Raw genomic sequence first — 26,587 nt, 5'->3', positions numbered from 1 at the left:
GGTAGAATTGTATGGAGAAATGCAATTAGGGAAGCCGACCCCGCATAGGGATAAGGCAAAGAGAATGATGATTGTAGTTTCTAGAGCAGTGACAGCTGAGTTGGTGAGGTCACTTACACCGAAAGAAAGATAAAATACCAGTGTGAAGAGGAAGACGAACACATACATGGGACGAAGTAATCGAAAAGATATTGGAGAGCAGATGACTGATGAGTGACATGTACAATTTCTATTAACAACCCAAAATGTCTTCTAAAAGGTTACGAAAATTAACAATTTTTATTGAGTATTGGTCGGCCTCATAGATTAAATTAATTTAATGAAAAGTAAACAACATTAAGTATTATATCAAAGTGCGTTTTCTTTATATGGAATAAGCTCACATTTTTTATAATTAAAAAACTCTTAACACTTACTCCTAATAGTTACACTTTCCGGCAATTCACTAGTATCTTTAGTACTAGCATGACTCTTGGACCCCCTTTTTAAAGTTGTAATCGCCACTTCGTCACTTTTGTTTAACAAGTAATCCAGATCCTGGCTAATGCTATCCAACATACCATCCAGATTATCACTTTTCACGGATTCACAGACACTTGCACTTTGCACTAAAATTTTTATGTCACTGTTCACAGGAGATGGTTTTTCACTAACTTCTGGTGAATCCATCTCTGTCTCGCTGACCTCCTCCACGGTACTAAGAGCTTTTTCACAGATGATGCTCTCATCGTGACCGTCTGGCTGAGTACGCTCCTTGTATGAGCCTTCCGCTGGTGGGACAGATAGAGGTGGGTCTTTGGAGTAGTCCAAAATTTGGGCTATCGCTTCATCTGGACTTATTGATGGCGCTGTGGAGGACACTTTTGATGATCTACTAGGCTGTCGTTGAAGACTTGATGCTACTAAGTCCAGTTCGACGCAGACTTTGTTGGCTAAGATGTCAGGCGAACATATTGTAGCAGCTGAAAAGAAAGATGCAGTTAGTTCATGAAGTCTTTGTAATAATCGGGGTAATATAACTGCAGGTCAATTGAGGCGCTCAGGGCAACAGTGGACTATCCCCAAAAATGAAGTTTTGAGATAAATACAATCTTTGCTTTCGTATTTACATTATGTTTATGGGATGGAGCTACAAATTATTAGGCCAGGAACCGAAGCTTTTCACCTCGCAATTTTTACAGAATGGATCGATTTGCTTGAAAATTTGAGAATAAGTAGTGGATAGTCCAAGGATCAAAATCTATATGATTCTGAAAGGCGCTTTTACCAAATGTTTTATTATATTTTGACCCCAAAAGTTAATAAAAACATTCATTCTAAGCAAAACATTTTTCTATACATTTTTTTGATAAAATTAATAGTTTTCGATTTATTCGCTATCGAAAGTGTTAGTTTTGTAGAGAAAAAATCAATGTTTTTCGATATACTCATTTACGATTCACTCAATTTTTGCAGTCGAAAAATTTTTTTCCACCCAGGTTCTTGGGAATTAAATGACCTACAATTTTATATTGAAACATTTTTTCGTATCTCTGATGCTAATCTTTCTATTCTGAAGAAAATGGCATTGTTTACCAAACTACAAAAATTCGTTATTCGCTTTTAACTCCAGTTTTAAAAAAAATGGTCATTCTAAGGCAGTCAAACTTCTAGAATCTGTTAATAATACATAAATAAATAAGAATGAATAAGGCCAATCACTGAAAACACTGCCAACTTACATTATTATGCTTCCAACTGAATTTCTCCTTTTTTTTTTTCAAAAAAATGTATTGATTTTTTAACCGTCACTTTTTTTTATCTTAGAAAGTTTGGTAAAATAATAATTTTGTAGGTTTTTACACGATCTATAAGCTTATTCATATTAAATCTTTTTTAAAATCCTTAATCACAAAAAGAGGTAATTTTGAAAGGGTTGGTAAAGGTGCTTTTTGCATGTTATTACAAGTTTTAATTGTCAATAGCTCACTCAATTTTTGACGTAGAAATAATTTTAGTAAATCATCTTCTTGGGAATTAAATTAGCTACAATTTCATATTTAAACATTTTTTCATATCTCTGATATTAATCTTGCTATTCTGAAGAAAAGGCCATATTTTTCCAAACTACAAAAATTCGTTATTCGCTTTTAACTCCATTTTTTTTTAATAATTATTCTAAGCCAGTTAAACTTCTAGAACCTATTTATAATACATAAATAAAAAAGAACAAATAAGGTTAATGACTAATTTTAATTAAGAGTGGTGATTAGGAGGTTGCCTGCGATCACTTTTTAGCTGAAAAAAATAGGGACTGACATTAGTTTCATGATAAGTCACTTAATTTTTGAGCTATAGACTTTTTTATTATTTCTGGAGATAGATATTTTTAAGTACTTTAAATTACTTTGAACAAGTTGTCCTCGGAAAATGCATAGTTTTCCCGTCTTTTAACTTTGAATCTACAATATTTAGCATTTGACGAAGACGAGCCAACATATAATAAAGGTTAGCTTGATTATGATTGGTCTTAAAGAAAATAAAAAAAAAGTTTTTGTCTATTTTTTCAAAAGGTACATTTTTGTTGATAAAGTGAAGTTGTTTTGATAAAACGAAAACTTTTCGTTTTAAAAAAGAAAACTTTTGAAAAAAGAAAACTTATTAAAAACATTTATTTTTTCGATATAAAACTAACTTTTTCGCTAGCGAATAAATCGAAAACCATCAATTTTATCAAAAAAATATATAGAACGTTTTTTGCTTACAATGAACATTTTTACCAACTTTTGCGATTAAAATATAATTAAAAATTTCAACCCACGACATGGGGTGGCAACCATCCCCATGGTAAAAGCGCCTTTTGACATGATATAGATTTTGATCCTTGGACTATCCACTACTTATTTTCAAATTTTCAAACAAATCGATCCATTCTGTAAAAATTGCGAGGTTTTGTCCTATTTTAAGCTTCATTACTTGGACTATATTATGTAGCGCCATTTAGCCAAATATAGAGGTAGGTTGTGTAGACAATTCGAAGATTTAATGTTGCTGATTTTATTGATATATTAATCTAAAAATGCTCAATTTGTGGGTTAGGCCACTGTTGCTCTGAGCGCCTCAATTATGAAGCATATTAATTTTTGAAGCGGAGTTTCTATATTGGCGTTGTGTTACTTCTTTCTCTACAGTAAACACAAACGAGCTGGAATAGTCAATTTACGGGACGAGGGGAGTCCATTATACAACATTTTAACTTTTTTAACTTTCACAAGGAAAAATTTCCTATAGCTGGCTGTATACCATTAATTATAAAGAAATTGGATGAAAAATCTTTTTTATAAAAGTTATACTTGTTTTAAAAAACCCTAAAAAGGGCTACAAATACAACAGAAAGTTTTCGCTCTAGAAAGAGCATAATCAGTGTTCTTGTAAACTTTACGTGCTAGGCTACTAAAAATACCACGGGTAAAATCGTTTAAATGTCGACTAAAGGATGAATGAAATCCTGAAGGATCTGCCCTAAAGCATTATATGACCTTCCATGACCCACCGACAAACAGAACGACGTGTTAATGACGTGAATTTTGGGTACATTTGTCACCAATATACGTAAATTGCTTACGTGAATTTCACGTGAAAATTTCGTTGGAATGTCACATTGAAAATACGTCTTTAAATTACGTGAATAAGTCGTCTTTAATAGACGTATTATTTACCTTAAATATCAATAAAATATTTCGGGAAATTCACGTTGCAAACACGTGTTGATTAATGTATTTTTTAGGGAACGTATATAATAGTTTTCACGTGAAAGATACGTATTCGGTTCACGTAAATAATTCGACCTTAATTAACTTATGATTCAGGTAATTGTTATCCTCATATAATATGATATAAATAAAACAAGCATAATATAAAATATTAACAATGTATTTATGTATTTAGAAGAATTTAAAAACATTTGTCTTGTATAATTATTATACAAGATAATGCACCAAAAATGGTACCGACCTAGACACATTAAAAAATATGCAAACACACCACAAACACAGGTCAATTTTGATTTTGAGGAGGACACTTCTTGTTTTTTCTAATTGCACCGGCACTTCAACCCTCATATCTGTGGCAAAAAGTTTATCTAATGCCATCCCCTCTTTGTGAACACACACACACACTTCAACCCTCGAGCAGTGAGGTAAACATTAATACAAACGTTAAATTAACAAAATGTGTGATTTGTCATTGGTTAGTTTACGTCATTACGTAGAGTATAATAGGAATGAATACTGAGGAACACTGCAATAGTTTTGTTAAGTCGAAATCATTGTTAATTACAACATAAACTGACCGAAAATATCTAAACAAATTAATGACAAAGTCAATGTTTTCCTAGAGTTGATGCTTTTCAAATTATTCAACACCAGACGTCGCCCACTTTGCGGTTCCTCGCCAATACTAGCGGTATCAGTAGGTAATAGGGGTAGAGGTAGATCAAGACTGAGACGGAGAGATAACGTGGACGAGCACGCGAGGAAGATCGACGCAGCAAACTGGCAATGGTTGGTGATAAACAAAATCGACGAAGGCTTAGCTAAGGCTGTAGCACCACCAATGATGATGGTGATAAAACGTGTCTTTTATAGAATTTGTATTTTGGTTCCATATATCAACACAGTCTCCTTAATTGTATTTTTTTAAGGATTGCTACACACGAAACTATATTTTTTACGCCACTTTTTATGAATTGCATTAAATGGTACAGCTATATGTAGTTCACATTAAGCAGTAAATATTTTAAAAATCTTCCAAGCAGTATATGCGTAACAAAGCGATAATTTCGTCTATAAAGATGTCAGGAATGATTGGGGCCGAGTAGTTTTTGAATCACTCTCGTATACTGGATATTTATTTTTAGAAAAAGTATTTTTAATTACGCTCCTTTTGCAATAAAGCTGCTGTAGCAAAAATGCGAAAGTAGTAAATAGATTTCCATTCATCTTGTTTCCTTTTTGTTTCGAAGAAAAATATACGGTTCCGAAGTCCAATGATTAGAAACGATACAGATGGCAGAGTAAGAAACGAAAAAAAAAACTATTACCAAAAGAAATCTGAAAGTAGGCCGCAATTAAAGACTTATTATAGGCCGCAATATTATTTTCATTAAGAAGGTAAAAAACATTTGTAGAAAATGTTTTCAATAAAAACCAAGTATACGGTATATAGCCCAGTAAATGAACGGGAAATTCGACGATACCGTGTAATTTTCAGGGGCAACTCCGAATTGCATGAAAATTTGGATTTAGGTTCTACTTACCCTCCACTTCAAAGTTGAAGAAAGTGTCAAAGTACTGTCAAAGTATAAAGACGTATTTAAAAAGTTCTTTCCAAAACTTTAAATATTTCGAAGTTCTAAACCTTTTTGAAGGATCAGACAGGCTGCCGACGAGTTTGTACAACATCGAATATCTCAAAAATAGGTATACATTTCGTGGGGCAGAAAAGTAAGTTAAAAAAAAACAATTATAAAGAGGACCGATGGAGGTAAGTCCAAATATTTACTCAAATCTTCCGCTGTTTGATAATTCTGATATTGATATTGATCAAAATAATGAAAATTTAACGTGCAATGCCTTAAACGGCGTTTCTAAAACACCTAAGGCCATAGCGGAAAAGAAAAAACAGAACAACATGGAACCAGAACACGAATCAGAAATAGTAGAGAAAAATAAAACTAAAAACAAAAATAAGAAGGCAGCAAAACGTCAAAGGCCGAATGAGTGCCAGGAAGATGAAGATTCAGTGGCTGAAATGAAAAAGCAACTAAAAGAAAAGGACGAAGAAATTAAAAATCTCAGAAACCAAATCCATCAATTGAATGAAAAAATCAATGGACTACAAAATACAATAATAAACTCTCAAGAAAAAGTAATCGAAACTATAGATAAAAGATTCGACGAACTTAAAAACGAAAACCAGACAACCGAAATACAAATAAATGAAAAAAAATCTATGACAGCAATCCCAAAGAAAAAAATTGAAGATACTAATAATAACATCGCAAATACAAAAAATTTACCCATAACACCCACAACAAAAACAAATGAAGATTTCCCTTCCCTGCCAAAAAAGGTCGGAAAAGACAACAGCGTGCCATCAACATCTAAGGTACAAGAACTATTTCCTTCCCTACCGAATAAGGGCAGGGAAGAGACAATGGAAACAAGCGAAATTGATAATATCCTTATCACCGAACAAAACAATCAAGAAAGCACTATAAACAGGTCCAAACCAAAACCACCCGTCATAAAACTACAAACAGTAAACGAAACAGGAACAATATTGAAAATTGCTGAAACTCAAAAGATATACACAGACAATAAAATCTCCAAAAACGGAAGAGAAACACTCATTCAAACAAAATGCCCTGAAGATTATAGAAAATTTACCCATATCTTGGAAGATTATAACAAAGAAATCAAAATTCAGTGGATCGCCTTCCCATTAGACGAAGATATCAAGCCTAAAATGGTTATTAGAGGACTTCCCTCAAATACAAAACCTATAGATATACAAACGGAACTATTAAATAAACATGAAATAAATACAATTAACGTAACAAACATGAAGTCTAGGAAGGCAGACAAAAAATCTCTGCCAATGTTTATAATTACAGTGGAAAAAGAAGACGTACCCAAAGCCAAGAAAATTACCAACCTTATGTACATGAGAGTAGTAATAGAAGATCTAAGAAAGAGCAACGGACCAACTCAATGTTTTAATTGCCAGGGCTTCCACCACGCCCAAAATGCATGCTTCAAAGACGCTAGGTGCGTAAAGTGCGGAGAAAATCACAAGAGTAAATTCTGCCAAATTCCAGCAGAACAAAAAGCAAAATGTGCTAATTGCCAAGGGCAACACCCGGCAAGTTATAGAGGATGCCCAAAGATACCTGCCTGGGGAAGACCCAGACAAATAACAATAGAAAACAGAACACAACAACCTAAAAGAAACAATGGGCAATCGTACGCCCAAATCACCAAACCAACACAAAACCCAACAACAGATTCGACCATATTAATTTCAAAAGAACAACAAAAAGGACTGGCCACGATGATAGAAGAGCTAGTCATAAAAACGGTAAGTGAAGCGATTAAAAATGTAAAAATAGCACTGAATTAAGGCACGAAACTAGGGGATACCTGAAGATAGGCTCCTGGAATTCAGGCGGCATAAGAACTAATACAAACGTGCTGGACGAATTAATAAATAGATATGAAATGGATGTCGTAGCATTGCAATAAACTAAACTAACTCATACCATCAATATCAAGTTTCCAGGATACGACATCTACAGGAACGACCACAGAGCAAATTCAGGAGGAACTGCTATCCTAGTGAGAAAAGGAATAAATCATACATTACAACATACGCCACCACTAAACACTATGGAAGCAACAACAATAAAAGTCCAGATGAGACAAGGTGAAATAAGGATCACTTCAGCATATGTAAGGCCAACAGATCCTCTAAACGACGACGACCTGAATACGTTCCTGAACGCCGAAGAACCGTCCATAATAATAGGAGACCTAAACGCCCGATCCCCTAACTGGAACGATAGAGCTACAAACAGAAACGGTAGAATACTGAATAATTATCTAGTGAACAACGAAGACACCATGGTGATTGGGCCCATCGAACCAACATACTTTCCTGGAAATGCTCTACCAACCCATTTAGATATAGTAGTGGCCAAAAGCCTAGGACTACAAACAGACATCCGAACCTTAAACGAAGGATCAGCAGACCACAACCCCATACTCATAGAAATAGGTACATGGGAAGAAGATAACAGAACAACAAAGAAAAGAAAGAAAACCAAGTGGTCTAACTTCAAACGCCTAGTGAGCATAGGAATTGGAAACATTCCTACAATTGACAATCCACAAGAAATAGAGGAAAAAGTCCTAGAGCTCGAAAACATCATAAAAGAAGCACTAAGAAATAGCACTACTGAAGAAGAATATGAAATTCATATGGGAAGATTTAGAGACATAAATCAGGAAATAAAAGAAATGATAAGGGAAAAGAACAGAGCCAAAAAGAGAGCCAGAAGAACAAGAAACCAGGAAGATAAAAATAGGGCAAATCGACTGAATCGACAAGTCAAACAGGCACTAATAGACCATAGAAGCCAAAAGTGGGAAAACTACATAAAAGAAATGGAGGAAAGGAGCCAAAATATGCAAGAAATATGGAGGCTCCAAAGAACTTTAAGAAACGATAGAAAACCCATTCCCCCACTACATGGAGAAAATGGGATCGTCTACACAGAAGAAGATAAAGCCGAGGTGATGAGAAGGACACTTGAAAGAGAGTGTACACTGAATTATCACCAAGACGAAGATATAGACTTTATCGAAGAAGTCGAAGAAACAGAACTAGAAACGCCCGAAGAACAAGAAGAAATAATAAATCCCACATCACCAAGAGAAATAAGTGAACTGATTCGAAAAAGTTCACCAAAGAAAGCACCTGGTCCAGACGAAATCACTAACAGAGCTCTGAAGTATCTTCCCTCGAAAGCAGTTGTGTATTTGACAAATATAACAAACGCAATACTAAGATACAGGCTCTTCCCAAATCGATGGAAGGAAGCCCATGTAATTATGATACCCAAGCCAGGAAAGAACCACATATTTCCTCAAAATTACAGGCCGATTACAGTCGGAAAAATGAAAGAATACCCATGAACGAACATATAAAATACGCTGTATTTTCCTGGCACCGTGTCACAAAGAAAATTGTCCAGTGCAAGTACATGTAACAATAATTATTACATGTACTTGCGCTGGCCAATTTTTTGTGTGACACGGTGACAGGAAAATACAGCGTGTTTTATATGTTCGTTCATGGGTATTCTTTCATTTTTCCTACTGTAGCTTACTTCCAGCAGTCAGTAAGATAGTGGAACTGGTCATCCAAACCAGGCTCCAATCAGAGACAGACAGGCTAGGCATAATCCCCGAATCACAGTTTGGATTCAGAGCTCAACATTCCAGCGAACTTCAAATATTAAGACTTACCGAATATATAGTAGCTGGATTCAATGACCAACAATATACGGGAGCAGCCTTTCTGGATGTAAGCAAAGCCTTTGATAGAGTGTGGCATGAAGGACTGACATACAAAATGAGAGATTATGGATACAGCGGGGCCATGACGAAACTCATCTCCTCGTACCTAAGCGACCGGAAGTTCAGGGTCCGGATAGGACCAGTTCTATCAGAACACGGAATGCCGGAAGCTGGAGTACCACAGGGGGCAGTTTTATCACCCCTTCTGTATACCATATATACAGCAGATGTTCCAAGAACACCCGGAACATTGATCAGCCTTTATGCAGACGACACTGCAATTGCTGCAAAACACATGAACCTAGATATAGCTGTAAGAAATCTACAGACAGCATTGGATACAATAGAAGAATGGAGTATCCAATGGAAAATAGCAATAAATCCAGATAAGACCCAAGCGGTTATCTTCAAAAAGAGAAGAGATAACCCAGAAGAACAGCTAACATTGCAAGACAGACCCATCGAATGGCAAAACGAAGTTAAATATTTAGGAGTCACAATGGACCAAGGTCTTACATTCACATCACATGTCAACGCAACAGTCCAGAAAACAGCAGCGGCCAGATCAGCAATAAGAGGACTCACAGGAAGAAGAAGCAAATTAGCTATGAAAACAAAATTAAGACTGATAAATAGCATTATACTGCCAATAATTACATACGCATCTCTTGCATGGGGTCACATAAGTCAAAGTAACAAAAAGAAGATACAAGCGGCACACAACAACTGCCTCAGAGAAGCTGCAAACGTGCCCAGATACGTCGCCGAACGGTTCTTATTTAGAGACCTAAAACAAATAAGAGTACTGGATATTATGGAGGAAAAAGCCAGAACAAAATTTGCTGAGCTAGAAGACCACCCAAACCGGATCTTGCAAGAGATATTAAGGTATGATGTGTACCATAGATGGAAACATAGGAGACCCAAACAACAAATATTAGTAAATATATAATAAAGGCTAGATAATCGTAGCTCTATCAAAAGAAGACAACTTGCTCACCTTTGGCATCTCATTATATTTATTAATGTTGATTTTTATAATTTTCAGACATCCCTCAAAAAAATATACAAAAAACTTCAAATCGGCTTCAGCCACTAAAAAAATCAATAAAATATTAACAATAGGCGAAAGCCACAAAAAAAAAATATTAGTAACAAAACCCAAAAGAGGGCATGAGGGGCCCACATCCTCGAGCGCCGAGTCGCCGAACTGGACAGAGCCCAGAGCGGGGACTCGGCGCCCGAGCAAGCAAAACAGATCGAAGATAAGTCACTAGAGATAGCGGGAATAGAGCGCCTCACGCTGGCCTGCATTGATCGGGGTAGGATTTCATATGGGAGTCCGTGTACCCAAGACTCCCATATGATAAGCACTTTGCTGATTGAGAGCCTCTATAGCGCATCAGAGTGCTATCGGGGGGTAAGTGGATGGTCTGGAGCATTGAAGCGGGGTGGAGTGATTCCTGCTTACGGGAGTTAATCCTCCTCGCCCCAATGAATTGTATCACCCGAATGTCATTCTCTAGGGGTGAGCAAGTCTCTCAGGCTGGGTTAAATCACTATGCTTGCTTGCTTGCTTCAAAGTTGAAATTGTGCCGTTGGTTGCATTTACTTGGGGGGGGGGGGTGACAGTTCCCCTTCTCGGGGTTGAAAAAACATAAGTTCAAGATAAGACAGGAAATGGATAAATTGACTGATTTTAAGCAACTTTTTTCTATCGAGTTTTTTACGTAAGTCAATACTTTTCGAGTTATTTGCCATTGAAAATATTGATTTTTCGACAAAAAAAAAACTACCTTTTCAGACGGTTTTTCGCAAATAACTCGAAAAGTAAATATTTTATCGAAAAAATATCCTTAGCAAAAGTCTAGCTTATAAAAAACCCAAAAAATGGTGTATCAGTAAAGTCTATCAATCAAATAAAAACAAAGTTGTAGCTCATGAAAAATACGTTCTTATTCGTCTAATTCCAAATCGAATATTTCAAGGTGAAATCACCGAAAAATTAAGCACTTTTCGGGAAAACCCCATTTAAAGTTTTTTAAAGTGTTTTCTAAAAAGATTTGTTTTAATTGTTAACAAAATTTTAGCATTAAAAATAAGCGAGTTACGCTCAAAATAAGCGTTGGCCTTCTTTTTTTTTTTGTAAAAAATCATGAAAATCTCGCCGTGTTTAGCTCTCCAAATGAAATTAATCGCTACCACTTTACAAACAATTTATTTACCTATCCATATTTTATATGATCTATCAGTCTCACCGGTTTAAAGTGTTTATTTTTGAAAGGGTTATAATTGAGAAAGCTTGAATGGGTAACTAATCACGAGTGTATGCAAGTTTTGAACAGCCATATCTTAACCAATTTTTGTCTTACGGAGAAACAAAATGAAACTAGCATATTTATAATAGCAAAACCTACATTTTTGTACTCTTTAAGATTTTTCTTATCACTAATACTTTTAAGTTATTTTGAAAAAATCAAATTTTTCAAAAATTTTTAGTAATTTTTTTTTAATATAAAACTAAATGTTTTCAAAAATAAGAACTTCAAACCAATCAAACTTACGGATCATATAAACAATACACATACAGTTAAAATAGATGGTAAAGCCAAACGATTAATTTCATTTAGGGTGCTAAATAGAGGAAGGTTTTCACGATTTTTTTTACCAAAAAAAAGGGGCCAACTTTTTTTTAGTGTAACTCGTTTATTTTTGATGCTGTAAACTTTTGTAAAAACAAATAATAAGCTTTTTAGATACTTTAAAAATGTTAATAAGGTTTTCCCTAAAAACGCTTCTTTCTTCGGTGATTTCGCGTTGAATTTTTCGATTTGGAATTAGACGAATAAGAACGTATTTTTCATGAGCTACAACTTTGCTTCTACTCAATTTGTAGACTGTACTTGTACACCATTTTTTTCGTTTTTTTTATAGGCTACACTTTTGCTAAAAATTTTTTTTTCGATAAAATATTTACTTTTGAGTTATTTGGGAAAAACGGTCTGAAAACGTAGTTTTTTTGTCAAAAAATCAACATTTTAAATCGCGAATAACTCGAAAAGTATTGACTTACGTAAAAAACTTTATAGAACAAAAGGTGCTTAAAATAAGTCAATTTATCCATTTCCGGCCTTATTTTAAACACCCGTTTTTCACCCCCCGAGAAGGGGTAAATGTCACCCCCCAAGTAAAAGCAACCAACGTCACAAATTCCACTTTGAAGTGGAGGGTAAGTAGAAACTAAATCCAAATTTTTATGCAATTCGGAGTTGCCCCTGGAAATTACACTCCAAAACGGTCATTTATTGGGCTAATACCTCCTTTGAAAGGTCTTCTATAGACAAGGCGGAAACGGCGGGTTCGTTGGGAAAAATATTCCCATGAGATTTTTTGCATAATCACATTCGTGAGACATCCCAGAATAGGGTTCAAGAAGTCGCCCACGAGAAAAGTGGGCCAATTTTTTTTCAAAAATTTTTTTAATCAAATTGTAAAAATCAATGTTTTTGTCCCGTATTAATTTTTTTTAGGATTTTTGGACCATTCAGGACAAAAAAGGTCTCTTATAATTTTTCTGTAAAGTTGATCTTTTTCGAGTTATAAGCAAGTTAAAATTTGAAAAGCGCGAAAATGGCTATTTTTAAGACTTAATAACTGGGTCAAAAATTATTATTTTGAAACTCAGAAAGTGACTAAATCAAAGTTTTAAGTCGCCGCTACATGATCCTGAAGAAATCTGTGTAATTAATTTACTAATAAGCTGTTGTTTTTAATTAAAAACAATGAGTGGTTAGATCGTATTGACGCTGCTGTAAATGTGAGTGCAAGTAAGATGCACAATTGGACTGCTGGAATGGCTTCTCTCTCGCACTCAGCATTTACAGCCCCGCACACGTGCATGGCGCTTATTACTTTTACTTAAAAATAACAGCTTAGTAATAAAACAATGATAAAAATTTCTTCAGGATCTTGTAGGGGGGCTTAAACTTTGATTTAGTCATATATTGACTTTCATAATAATAACTTTTAACCGAGTTATTAAACCTTGAGAATCGCCATTTTTCGTTTTTTTCAATTTTAAATTGCTTATAAGTCGAAAACGATCAACTTTAGAGGAAAATTATAAGAGACCATTTTTTTCCAAAATGGTCCAAAAAATTAAAGAAAAAATTGTTCAGGCCAAAAATATTGATTCTTGCAATTTGAGTAAAAAAAAATTGTTAAAAAAAAATTGGCCAACTTTTCACATGGGCGACTTCTTGAACCTTATTCTGGGATGTCTCACGAATGTGATTATGCAAAAAATCTCATGGGAATATTTTTCCCTTCGAACCCGCCGTTTTCGCATTGTCTACTAGTAAAATATAAACATTCTTTATTAATCCAGGAACTGAAGCTTTTCACCTCGCAATTTTTACAGAATGCATCGATTTGCTTGAAAATTTGAGAATAAGTAGTGGATAGTCCAAGGATCAAAATCTATATGATGCCGAAAGATGGTATATATAAAAATCTATATATCACCCCCATGGTAAAACCCCCTTTTACCATGGGGGTGGTTGCCACCCCATCTCGGGGGTGGAAATTTTTTATTATATTTTCACTGCAAAAGTTGATAAAAACGTTCATTCTAAGCAAACATTGTTCTATACATTTTTTTGATAAAGTTAATAGTTTTCGATTTATTCGCTATCGAAAGTGTTAGTTTTATACCTATCTAAAAAAGCAATGTTTTTCGATATACTCATTTACGATTCACTCCATTTTTGCCGTAGAAAAAATTTTTTCAAACCATGTTCTTGGGAATTAAATAATCTACAATTTCATATTTAAACATTTTATTACGCTTTTATTTAGTTCAATAGTTTGCTTCAAATCTTTGGACGTTAATTTGAATGCCTTTTCTTCAATTCAAATGAATGAAAATTTGCAGACATATGCATTCACGGGAACAATACACGAATAGTCCATAAACAATTTTTTTCATGTTTATTAATTGTTTAAATAAAAAAAAAGATTTTAATGGAAAACGTTTAAATTCTCTTGTTTTTTACAATGTAAAAACTTGAAACTTTTACGGATTGTATAGCTAATGATATGAACAATCCATATTTTCTCTTTGTACGTTAATTGTTTACGTTATGCTTCATTAATAAACAATAAACTTTCAAATTTTTTGCCGATTCCGACTACTTTTCATGTTAGTACATCATATGTTTTATACATATTTTAATAAACATGACGATATATTTTAATGTTAGAAAAGTGTAAGACTAAAAAGAAAAAATAAAAAAATATGAAAAAAAAATTTTTTAAGAAACGCTTTTCTTAAGTTACGAGTGACTAAAATTAAAAATATTATAAAAAAATCAACTAAAAAGCTAAAAATAAAAAAATTTAAAAAATCTAACACATTCGTTAAAGAAAAGCGTGGAGCGAAAACAGTTTATTCGATGAACACGCGCCACGCTTTTCTCTGACGGATGTGTTAGATTTTTTCAATTTTTTTTTTAGCTCTTTAGTTGATTTTTTTATAATATTTTTAATTTTAGTCACTCGTAACTAAAGAAAAGCGTTTCTTAAATTTTTTTTTTCATATTTTTTTATTTGTATCTCTGATTACAATTCTGATAACTACAAAAATTCGTTATTCGCTTGTAACTCCGGTTTTTTAAAAGCCAATCATTCTAAGCCAGTCAAACTTCTAGAACCTATTATTAATACATAAATAAAGAAGACTGAATAAAGGCAATGGCTAAAATTACCGCTAACTTACATTATTATGCTTCCAATTGGATTTATCCTTTTTTTTTTCCAAAAGAATATATTGATTTTTTACCGTAGCTTTTTTATTTTTATCTTAGAGAGAGAGCTTGCTAACACAAGTTTCATAGGTTTTTACAAGATCTATAAGGCTATTAATACTAAATCCTTTTAAAATCCTCAGACTCAAAAAGAAGTGACTTTGAAAGGGTTGTTAAAGGTGGTTTTTGCATGTTATTACAAGTTTTAATGGTCAATAGCTCACTCAATTTTTACCATAGAAAAAAAATTTTCAATCCATTTTCTTGGAAGTTAAATAGACTACAATTTTATATTGAAACATTTTTTCGTTTCTCTGATGTTAATCTTTCTATTCTGAAGAAAAGGACATTTTTTACCAAACTGCAAAAATGCGTTATTCGCTTTTAACTCCACTTTTTTTTTTAAATAATCATTTTAAAGCGGTCAAACTTCTAGAACCTATTAATAATACATTGATAAAGAAGACCAAATAAAATAGTGAGTAATTTTAATTAGGGTGGTGATTAGGGGGTTGATTCCGATCACTTTTTCGCAGAAAAAATAGGGGCTGACATTCCTTTCATTATAAGTCACTTAATTTTTAAGCTAGAGACTTTTTTATTTCTAGTGATAGATATTTTTAAATACTTTAAACTAACTTAAATAAGTTATCCTCGAAAAATGCATAGTTTTCCCTTAATTTGACCTTGAAAGTACAATACTTAGCATTTGACGAAGAAGCGCTAGGATATAATATAGTATAGCCAGATTACAATTGGTGCTAAAAAAATTAAAAAAAAAAACGGTTTTGTTTGTTTGAAGATACATTTTTGTCAAGTAAAGTTGTTTTGATAAAACGAAAACTTTATGAGTTATTAGCAGAAAACTGATTAAAATCATTGATTTTTTTGATATAGAAATGACACTTTCGATAGCGAATAAATCGAAAAATAATAATTTTATCAAAAAAATGTATGGAACGTTTTTTGCGTAAAATGAATAGAGAACAAAAGTTTTCAGTGTTTTATTGTGAGATAGAATGAATGTTTTACCATCTTTTGCTATCAAAATGTACTAAAAAATTTCCACCCCCCGAGGTGGGGTGGCAATCACCCCCACGGTAAAGGCGCCTTTCGGCATCTTATAGATTTTGATCCTTAGACTATCCACTACTTATTCTCAAATTTTCAAGCAATTCTGTAAAAATTGCGAGGTTTTGTCGTATTTTAAGTTTCATTACTTGGACTATATGGGTGATTAAAAAATGATTACAGCCGAGTTAATATTACGTATTTTTCTAACTAGGAAACACACGCAAGGTTAATGATAGGAAAAAATCAAAAAATAATGTGACCTGGTAGAGCTAACAAAAGGTTAGAGGACTATTAATACTTAAGAAAATTTTTAATTCATGTTAATTTCTTCTGTTTTGTCTAGTTTTCAGTATAACATTCTTCTTTAAGTTCCATCTTCTATCGAAGGTTGGAAATCATCATGGCAATGCGGACCCTGTTGACTGCCGCTCTAAATAAGTAAGTTCTTAAGCCAGGATGTTCTTCGTCTTCCCACATTTCGCTTTCCTCGGATTTTGCCTTGCATAATAAGTTGTAATAATGAGTATTTTTGCCCTCTCATTACATGTCCCAAGTACTCAAGTTTTCGTCTTTTGATAGTTAGTATTATTTCCGGTTGATTTCCTATCCTTCTAGTTACTTCACGTTCGACATTCTTTGAATCCATGATATTTTTTATTTATTTAATAGATATTTTAACAAAATTTATACGCCTCTTGAAAAATGAACAAAGTAAAAGAAGTGTTTTGTAAAGTCAATCTTGTTTATGAAAGTTTGCTCCAAACTTCGAAATAAAGTTAGAGGAATAAGAACTCCTAACGCAAATATACTCGTATTCCTTTGCCTTCCCCACTTACTTTGCTTGCCCACTTACTTTGCTTGCTGTGTTTTATTTCTCAAGAGACCTTTTGAAAATATTTCTTACTTGACTATTGATTTTCTTATTTATTTTTCCACAAATTTATTTTGAGAGGTACAGGGAAATCAGTACCAAGTAAACCAAAAATTAATTCTACGAAATATTAAAAGCCCTTGCAAAACTTAATTTTGTAGAAATATATAATATTATGTATAGGGGAGAGTTGGACAAAACGGGATACCATTCTTGTTTACTTATACTACGGAAAATTTGTTAAAGAAATTATCATAATATTATTTTTTATAGGTATAACATTTATTGCAGCACACAAAACACATATCTTTAGATATTTTTAATAACTGGAAAATGGTAAAAAAAATATTTATTAAAGTCCTACACATCCCGTTTTATCCAACCACGGTTGGATAAAACGGGATAGGTTTATAATATTTAATTTTTTGTATAAAATTATCTTAATTTTAATTTATGTCTAAATTAAGTAGACAGTAAACTGTATAGTAAAATTTACTCTTGAAAGAATAATATCTTCGGTAGTCAGAAACTTAAACATAGGCGTTTTTTACGATTTATGGCAAAATGGGAAATAAGACCTTTTATTTAGGACTATAGGTTCGTATATCAGAACAAAAGTCACATAAAAATATGTTGTTTTTCTCTGCGGTATGATAAAACGCTTCATATCTCTATTTAAAAAATTAATAGGCCAACAAATAAATAGGTAGATAAAACGGGACATAAAAAACTGTATCCCGTTTTTTCCAACTTATAAGTGTCCCGTTTTGTCCAACTCAGACATTTTTCAAAACAAAAGTGGCTGCTGCCTAAATGTGAAAATAAAATTAGGTAGAATACACATGAGAATATTTGTTAATGACTGCTTAATTAAATGTAATAGTCACCGGTATTATATTTTTATATATGTAGGCAGTATAATGTAGAAAACAACGCACTTAAAAGTAAAAATTATCAAAAAAATAGAGTCAAACAATTCTAAACACAACAACTTTTCATCAAATAGTGGCATCGAGGTAAAACGAACAGAGAATGTTAAAATGACGACTGATAACAAGTTTCCGTCGTTGTCCGATTGATAGCACCACTAGTTGGGTCTCTAGGCTAGGTATCACGTTTTATCCGACTATCCCGTTTTATCCAACTCTCCCCTATCATAATATGACACATATATTTATTATTTCAGAAACAGACGACTTTAAAAAAATCTTAAAACACATCTATTTTTGAATGTCCATTAATTACTTTATATGTGTTGTTGAGGTTACGGAAAACGCCATTTGAAAAGTCTCCTAATCGGCTTTCCAACGATATATTTATCGACTTAAATAACAGCATTAGCAATAATGCAACTTACAGCAACAGAAAGAATCGAGTTGTTATTCATGGTTGGTTGTAAATATAGAGTGCAAACTCAGGCAAAAATTCGTAATTTATTTAGTGCTTAATACCCCAATCGACCAACCTTATAGAAATAAAAAATTAAATAATTGCATCGTGTCAAGAGCTACTGTAGCTCTTGCTTCTTCTTCTTCTTTAGCCCATTTCTATCCAACTTTGGACATAGGTCTCCCCCAAATCTTTCCATTTCCGTCCGTCCCTGGCTGCGCTTTTCCAGTTAGTTCCTGCAGCTTTTACAATATCGTCCTCTCCTCGCATCTGAGGTCTTCCTCTTCCTCTTATTCCTGTCCACGGTCTCCAGTTTTGTATTTCAGCATTCCATCTTTTATCCTCCTGTCTCGCATTGTGGCCCGCAAATCTTCATTTTAACCCTGTTATGTTCAGTTACATTTTTTACTTTTGTTTTATCTCTTATCCATTTGTTTAATTTTCTCTCTTGTAGTTTTATTCCCAACATGGATCTTTCCATTTTTCTCTGAGCTATTTCTATTTTGTTTATGTTGGCCTTTGTTAATGTCCATGTTCCTGAGCCATACGTCAGAACAGGAAGGATGCACTGGTCAAATACACGGGTTTTTCGGTACTGTTGTATCTTTGTGCTTTTTAGTATCCATCTTAACTTTCCAAACGCTGCTTACGCCAATCGGATTCTTCTCTGTACTTCAATTGTTTGGTTCTCTTTATTAGCTTTGATTATTTGACCCAGGCATCTTGCTGCAGTATGTTAAATACATCCAAAACATCGCCAACTAATGAGATATTGAAATACAAATACACACACAAAGGAGATTGGAGAGTACCCAGACGATACATAAAAATATTATTTTCTCTACTCTAGAGTCACTCCGAAGAATCTCCTAGAAAACATAAAACAGCTGAGTCTTAGTGAATATCTTTGTAAGACCGTGCAGGTGCAGACACCTGTTCTACGTTCGACGCGACGTCGAGATGCGTACGAAAATATCTGGGAGATACTCCAGCGCAGCATGTCACCCAGGACTCGATAACACAGATAGAGTCCCACCAACGCTTAATCATTCATTCTTCTGAGTACGTTCTCATTAGTGACTGGATCACCCCACGGAATTTTAATTAACTAGGTATTCTCCGATGTAGCCTCATCTTAAATGCTTTCAATTTTCTGCACATATCTTTGTTTTAAGATCCACGATTCAAAAACCCAAAAAAGGACAGGGGAGACTTACTATCACAGAATTCTTAGTTTTATACAAAGAGAGAGTTGTAGCTTTTGAAAAAGGTACCCATTCTATTGAAGATGAATATAGCTTTTCCGAAACGTGCCCTCATCTCTTGGTTGCTGGTCCAGTTTTCATTTTTTTGGCGCCAAGGTAGCTGAAGTGTGGCACTTTTTCTACAGGGTTTGGTTGACGTAGAGTTGATCTTTTGTCAAAAGTAAATAATAACCTAATGTAAAACGTTTAAAAAGTTAAAATAAAAATAAAGTAAAAATTGAAAAATTTAAAAATAAAAAAAATTAAAAAAGTAAAAATTTAAAACAAAAGTTTCCCAACAACTTTAAACAAGCTGAAGTTATAATTATAAGTAAAGGAGAAGATAAAGATCCAACTTTACCTAAATCTTATAGACCAATATGCTTACTAAACACAATGGGGAAATTACATGATGGGGAAGTTATGGTTATATTCGAAATTATATATTCGAAGTTATATCCGGCATTATTCGAAAGACTTCGACAGATGCATTGCCCCAGAAACTTGTACGGAAGTTTCAGAAACTATTGTCAAGACCGATATGCCAGCTTAACTTGTCGAATGGATAAAAGGACGAGACATAACTAAAAGTTGTCCACGAGGTTCAGTGTGTGGACCTATTTTTTGGGACATAATGTTAGAAGAACTGCTGGAACGGTTAGCTGTGGATCCTGAAGTTCTAGGGAGCATAGCGTATGCGGATGATTTGCTGCTTATCATAGATGCTAATTCAAGAAGAGAAGTAGAAATAAAATCAAATGGAGTACTTGAAAATATAAATGAATGGGTGAAAAAAGAAAAAACTAACTATATCAGAAACAAAAACAACATATAGCCTTATAAAGGGAAGACTTGAAAGAAATCCAAGTATACAAATAAGGGTGAAAGCAATAAAAAGAACAAAAATAACTAGATATCTTGGTATCATAATCGATGAACCAAGACTCTTTACAAACCATATAAATAGCGTATGTGAGATGGCAGCGAAAGTCAAGCATTGCATTGCAAGCCTAGCACAAAGGGAGTATAGAATTCCGTTCCAGCATATGAGCGTATATCTGAGTACGATACTTGCCTCAATTGTAGGGTACGGTGCAAGTGTATGGGTAGACAGACTAACAAATAATACAAATATTGAAAAACTGAATAAAGCACAAAGAGGTTTCCTTGTTAGAATGACAGGAGCCTTCAGTACTACAGCAACATCAGTTTTAACAGTATTGACTGGTGTAATGCCCATGCACTTGGAAACACAAAAACGTGCATGTCGATATTGGCAAAGAAAAGAAAATTATGAAAAAATAATACAATTAATGGGAATAGAAATCAGAACAAAAAGAGAATTAGAAGAAATATTAAATAGAAAATGGCAAAACGAATGGGATAATTCCCCTAAAGCAAGACGTCTCTATAATTTTATTCCAAATTTAAATAATATACCAAATTATTTTAACCCAAAAGAAGGATTAATCCATTTTCTTACAGGGCACGGTCCGTACCCTACATACCTACATAGATTTAACTTAAAAGACAATCAATATTGTGAATGTGGAGAAATAGGCACACCAGAACACATAGTATTTATTTGCGAAAGACAAACAAATACACAAGAACTACAAAGAATGAGAAGAGACCTTGTTGGCATAAATATAGAAAATATAATACAAAATGAAGAATTATTTAATACACTAAATAATTTAGCGGATATAATATCAAAGAAACAATTAGAATTATATAATATTAGACGAAGAAGAAATCAAGTAAATAATATCCAACCTCTATGAATTTGAATAAGAAATTATACAAAAAAAATTAAAATTACATATAAAAATATAAAATAAAATATTGGAATAATTAAATAAATATTTATATAATAAATAATTAAAAATTAATATCAAATATAAAATAAAATAAAATAAATCAAAAATAAAAAAAAAATATTAATTAAACAAAAAAAAATTAAACTAAAAACCTGAAATTTTAAAACTCAATGGTCTGAGGCTCACCGAAATACCATTGAGAATATCATAAAGTCGATTAGACCTGCACTTAAAATTATTCGTGACTATTTTTAGATGAATAGTGGCATTTCTCATCTGAGAATGAGAAATGGGAGCACTTTTATAAAAATTATATGTTCAAAAAAAAGGTAATAATTTACCGTGTTTATTAGTTTTTGTTTATTTGTTATTATTTGTTCATTAGAATTGTTTATTAGAATTGTTTACAATTTGTAGTTTTCATAATTAATAGTAGATTAGGGCTATTGTTAATTAGTCAAATAGAAAAAAAATTCTTAAAGTAATAATATTGTAATAAACTCTGTAATCCCATCAGGAAACGACCTGGATTAGTCACAAGAGTCAATTGTATAGTACTATAAATAATAAAAAAAAATGTAAAACGTATTAAAACAGATTTGGACCAGAGTCAATAACCTTGTAGTTAAAATACGATCAACTAAATAAAAAAATCATAGTTTCGGTAATAACTATTAAAAAGAAAATTAAAATGCACGAAATATTTAGTATGTACTACAATTTTTTCTTTGCCTTTTCCACATTTTCTGTTATTTAATAAAGGATATAGCGGGATAAGATGGTCAAAAATGCCCCCGCACCGATCAGCCCCGCTACTTATGTTTTCGATAAAGGATATAAAATTATGCCCTCGTGCAAATTTTTAGCTTCCCAGAGGTCCTTAAACGTCTTAAATCGAAAAAAGAAGAATTTTTAGGTTTTATTTTTTTGTGAGCGCAACTTTACTTTAAAAAATCTGAAAAAATTCAAGGGGTTATATCTTTTGAACACAAAACAACCTAATTTTTTTCAGATTTTTGTAATGAAAAATGAGCCCAGGAAAAATTTTTGAAATTTAAAAAAAATGTTAGGTTATGATAATATGATTTGACGAACTTCTAAATAGTATTTTTTGTGTACTTTTTGCCGTTCTTTTAAATGGCAGAGGCAGAATTTTTAATATCTGAGCGGAAAGACCGAAAAAATCGAAAAAAACCGTTTTTGGCTATCTCGAGATGCATCTCGGGACAGCCAATTTTAGGATTTAGGATCCTGACTACAACAACTGAAAAAAAACTAAAATTTTCCAAATAACTTTTATCGATATCTGTAACGCGAAGCAAATCGAATCGCATATCGAAAATTCACCCTGTTTGTGGATTCGCAGTAGGCCGCGTTTAAAATTTAAAGTTCAGTTGACTATTTTAAAAATTGTGAACCATCAACCTGTATGACTTCAAAATTTCAAATTTGTATATATTTTGATAGCCGAAACATAGGGGTGTATTAAAGAAATTATAAAAATCAATTTTTTTGGCCCGTGTAGACATTATTTTACGATCTTTGGATCATGGGGAACAAAAAAAGGTCCTTTGTAATTTTTCTCTAAAGTTAATCGTTTTCGAGTTATAAACAATTTAAAACTGAAAAAAATCGAATAATGACGATTTTCAAGGTTCAAAAACAATAATAAAAAACATTATTTTTGAAACTGCGGAGTACACAAACCCTTCTTCCAGGGGCTCGCTATACAATTTTTTGGCGCGTTTTATTCTAAAACATTGCTTTTTAATAAATGTTAATGAAGCGAATATGAGAGGACGGGCGATGGGGCTGCATTAACAACTAAAAAACAATATTTTAGAATGAAACAAGCTCAAATTACTTATTGGTAACTGATAAAATAAGGCGTTAGCTTGAATTTTTATACTTGGTAGTTTCAAAAATAATATTTTTGAATTTGTGTTTTTTGACCTAGAAAATCGTAATTATTCGATTTCTTTTCAGTTTTAAATTATTTATAACTCAAAAACGATTAACTTTGTAGAAAAACTACAAGAGAACTTTTTTGTTCCCAATGGTCCAAAAAACGTAAAATAATGTCTACGCAGGCAGAAAAAATTGATTTTTATAATTTGTTTAAAAAGTTTTTTAAATAAATGTAGCAATAACTCCGAAATTATGGCCTTTAGGTATAGGGAATAAAACATGGAAAATAATCAGTATTTCTTAAGGACTTCAAAACACAAAAAAATATACAGGGTGTTCCATTTCAAATAACAAAGTTAATTATATTTTCAGAAAAACGGAAGATCTGACAACAATGTAAGTATTACTATAATATCGGCCACATTAGAAAACCCCAGCCCACCACAACCCATAAAAATCGTGCAAGCCATTTCGGAGATAATTGAGGGTTTCCATTCATAAACCTCACTCTGTATATTATATTATATTTTATTATTACATATAATTATATACACATTATTAATACACATTAATTATTAATACACATTAATAATTGGTTCAATACTTCAATGCAATCAATTTGAACTTTTTATGATAAAATCAGTGAATTAGTCAGTACTTTGATTGTATATTTTGAATCTATAAAAAATACGACTATATTAGTTGCAATAAATTATTAAATTGATAAGATACAGTGTGTCGCATTTAAGATGAAGACACCCCTATGTTTCGGCTATAAAAATATATACAGATTTGAAATTTTGTACAGTCATACAGGGTGATGGTTCACAATTTTTAAAATATTCAACTGAACTTTAAATTTTAAACGCGACCTACTGCGAATCCACAAACGGGGTAAATTTTCGATATGCGATTCGATTTGCTTCGCGTTACAGATATCGATAAAAGTTATTTGGAAAAGTTGTTCCAAATATTATTATAACCCCACATACCAAATTTTATGACAAAATTCACAATTTTAGTTTTTTTCAGTTGTTGTAGTCAGGATCTTAATCCTAAAATTGGCTGTCCCGAGATGCATCTGGAGACAGCCAAAAACGGTTTTTTCGGTCTTTCCGCTCGGACACTAAAAATTTTGCCTCTGCCATTTAAAAGAACGGCAAAAAGTTCTCAAAAATATACTATTTAAAAGTTGGCCAAATCATATCATACCCTAAATTTTTTTTGAAAATTTCAAGGAATTTTCCTGGGCTCATTTTTCATTACAAAAATCTGAAAAAAAATAGGTTGTTTTGTATTCAAAAGTTACAACCTCTTGAATTTTTTCAGATTTTTTAAAGTAAAATTGCGCTCACAAAAAAATAAAATCTAAAAATTCTTCTTTTCTCGATTTAAGACGTTTTAGGACCTCTGGGAAGCTAAAAATTTGCATGAGGGCATAATTTTATATCCTTTATCGAAAACATAAGTAGCGGGGCTGATCGGTGCGGGGGCATTTTTGACCATCTTATCCCGCTATAGCCTTTAACTTTATACTTTAACTTTAGGAATACTTTTTACACAACTTTGGCCGCATATTTCTGCATTTTTCCAACGTGGATTTATACAATTCAATCTCTATTTTTATTAGAAAAATATCATGAACCAGGGCAAATACTAACAGTGTAACATACCTCCGGAATACTTTCTGAAACTCTGGGGACTGGAGTTATAATACTCCAAGGAGGCTTGCTGTTTATACCTCTGTGACGTGGCAGCGACATCCAATCGACTGTCGCAGTTTGGCATGTTGTGCAGGCAGCTCTCAAACGTTGCGGCGATACTTTGAGATTTCCCGACGATGGAGGGTTTTGTGGAATCCCGATTAACCATCGTAAACTGCTCGGGTTTCATATGGGGCGTGGAATCGTTCTCTACTTCTGGATCTTGTCTGGTTATAACTGGAACATGATTTTAATTAAAATATAGATCTTTTACGACAGGCGTAAAGTTTTATACCTACACAGCGGATTATTATCCACAAAAAGGATATTTTTATGTTAAGGTCTTATAATACTTCATATTAGGTGCACATAGAATAATAGTTACGATGTCTTAGACAACTAGGACACAGATTGGAATAATACTTTTATCGCCATGGTATCGCCGTTTCGATTCTATAAGAAGTTTTATTTATATTTTTGCATTTTTGTACTTTAGAATTTATATCTAGAGCGTATTTCAGACATGAGATTCAGTGTACGGAGGATACCCCCATACAAACTCAATGTTAATCTTCTTGAAAACGTTGCCACAGCATCGGCATCGGCAGTGAAACGTAGTATTAGGCAGGTATTTTTTTACTTGTAGAGGATTATCGCTGTTAATTGCTGTGGGATACTGAAGGAGGATTTATTTGTGATAATTCACAGAACGGCAAACCCGCTTGCAATATTAGTTCAGAGAAATAAGGAAAAAAATATCCTGTTGGTGACACAATCCCCTCCAGGCCGAAACCAAATTTTTTGATTAGTATGGACATCTAATATAAATACTCATTAATACTTTCAGCTTCTTGCCAATATTAAATATTTGTCTGATATGCCCATTATACAGTCATTAAAAAAAATTAAAGGCACTCGGGGGAGTGCCGACAGTAGTGAAAACTTCTTATAGTAAATAAATTACGAGCTCAATGCTTTTTCCCCGTCCAAAAAGAAGTGCTATACCCTATGCTATTTATGTATACATAAACATAAATTATTTACGTACAAAATTTATTTCATAAGTGATAACGGTCGCAAATTCAATACTATTTCCCCATCCAAGAAGTGGACAACGTCCCTAAAGAAATTTTCAAGTCAAAAATTTATTTCGTCGAAGCGATGAAGTTCCCTAATTTAATATTTTTCCCTATCCAAAAAGTGCACAACGTCCCTCAAGAAGTTTCACCTCAAATATTTATTTCATCGAAGCGATGATAGTCGCGATGACGGTGGCTAATTTAATACTTTTTCCCATCCAAAAAGTGCACAACGTCCCTAGAGATTTCTAAAATTTATTTCATCGAAGCAATGACGGTCGCTAATTTAATACTGTTTCCCCATCCACAAAGTGCACAACGTCCCTCAAGAAGTTTTCACTTCAAATATTTATTTCGTCGATGCGATGACGGTCGCAATGACGGTCGCTAATTTAATATTTTTCCCATCCAAAAAGTGCACAACGTCCCTAAAGAAGTTTTCACTTAAAAAATTTATTTTGTCGAAGCGATGACGGTTGCGATGACGATCCCTAATTCAATACTTTTTCCCCATCCAAAAAGTGCACAACGTCCCTAACGAAATTTTCACTTCTAAAATTTATTTCGTCGAAGCGA

At 33.1% G+C, this 26,587-nt stretch overlaps 1 protein-coding gene across 1 annotated transcript in view; it reads right to left on the bottom strand.

The window, feature by feature from the left end:
• Positions 1-217: 217 nt before the first annotated feature.
• Positions 218-26,587, bottom strand: part of LOC114338937 (uncharacterized) — a 221,595-nt gene continuing 195,225 nt past the window's right edge. The window contains exons 16-17 of the mRNA XM_050649499.1: positions 24,903-25,169; positions 218-962 (exon numbers count right to left, since the gene is read on the bottom strand). Coding sequence (XP_050505456.1) covers positions 406-962; positions 24,903-25,169 — 824 coding nt within the window. The 3' untranslated portion in view covers positions 218-405. The remainder of the gene's footprint in view (positions 963-24,902; positions 25,170-26,587) is intronic.

The sequence above is a fragment of the Diabrotica virgifera genome, chromosome 4 (assembly GCF_917563875.1).
Source record: "Diabrotica virgifera virgifera chromosome 4, PGI_DIABVI_V3a".
NCBI classification, from domain to species: Eukaryota; Metazoa; Arthropoda; class Insecta; order Coleoptera; family Chrysomelidae; genus Diabrotica; species Diabrotica virgifera.
The sequence above is the reverse complement of the archived record's forward strand: the minus strand, read 5'-3'. Positions and strand labels throughout refer to the sequence as shown.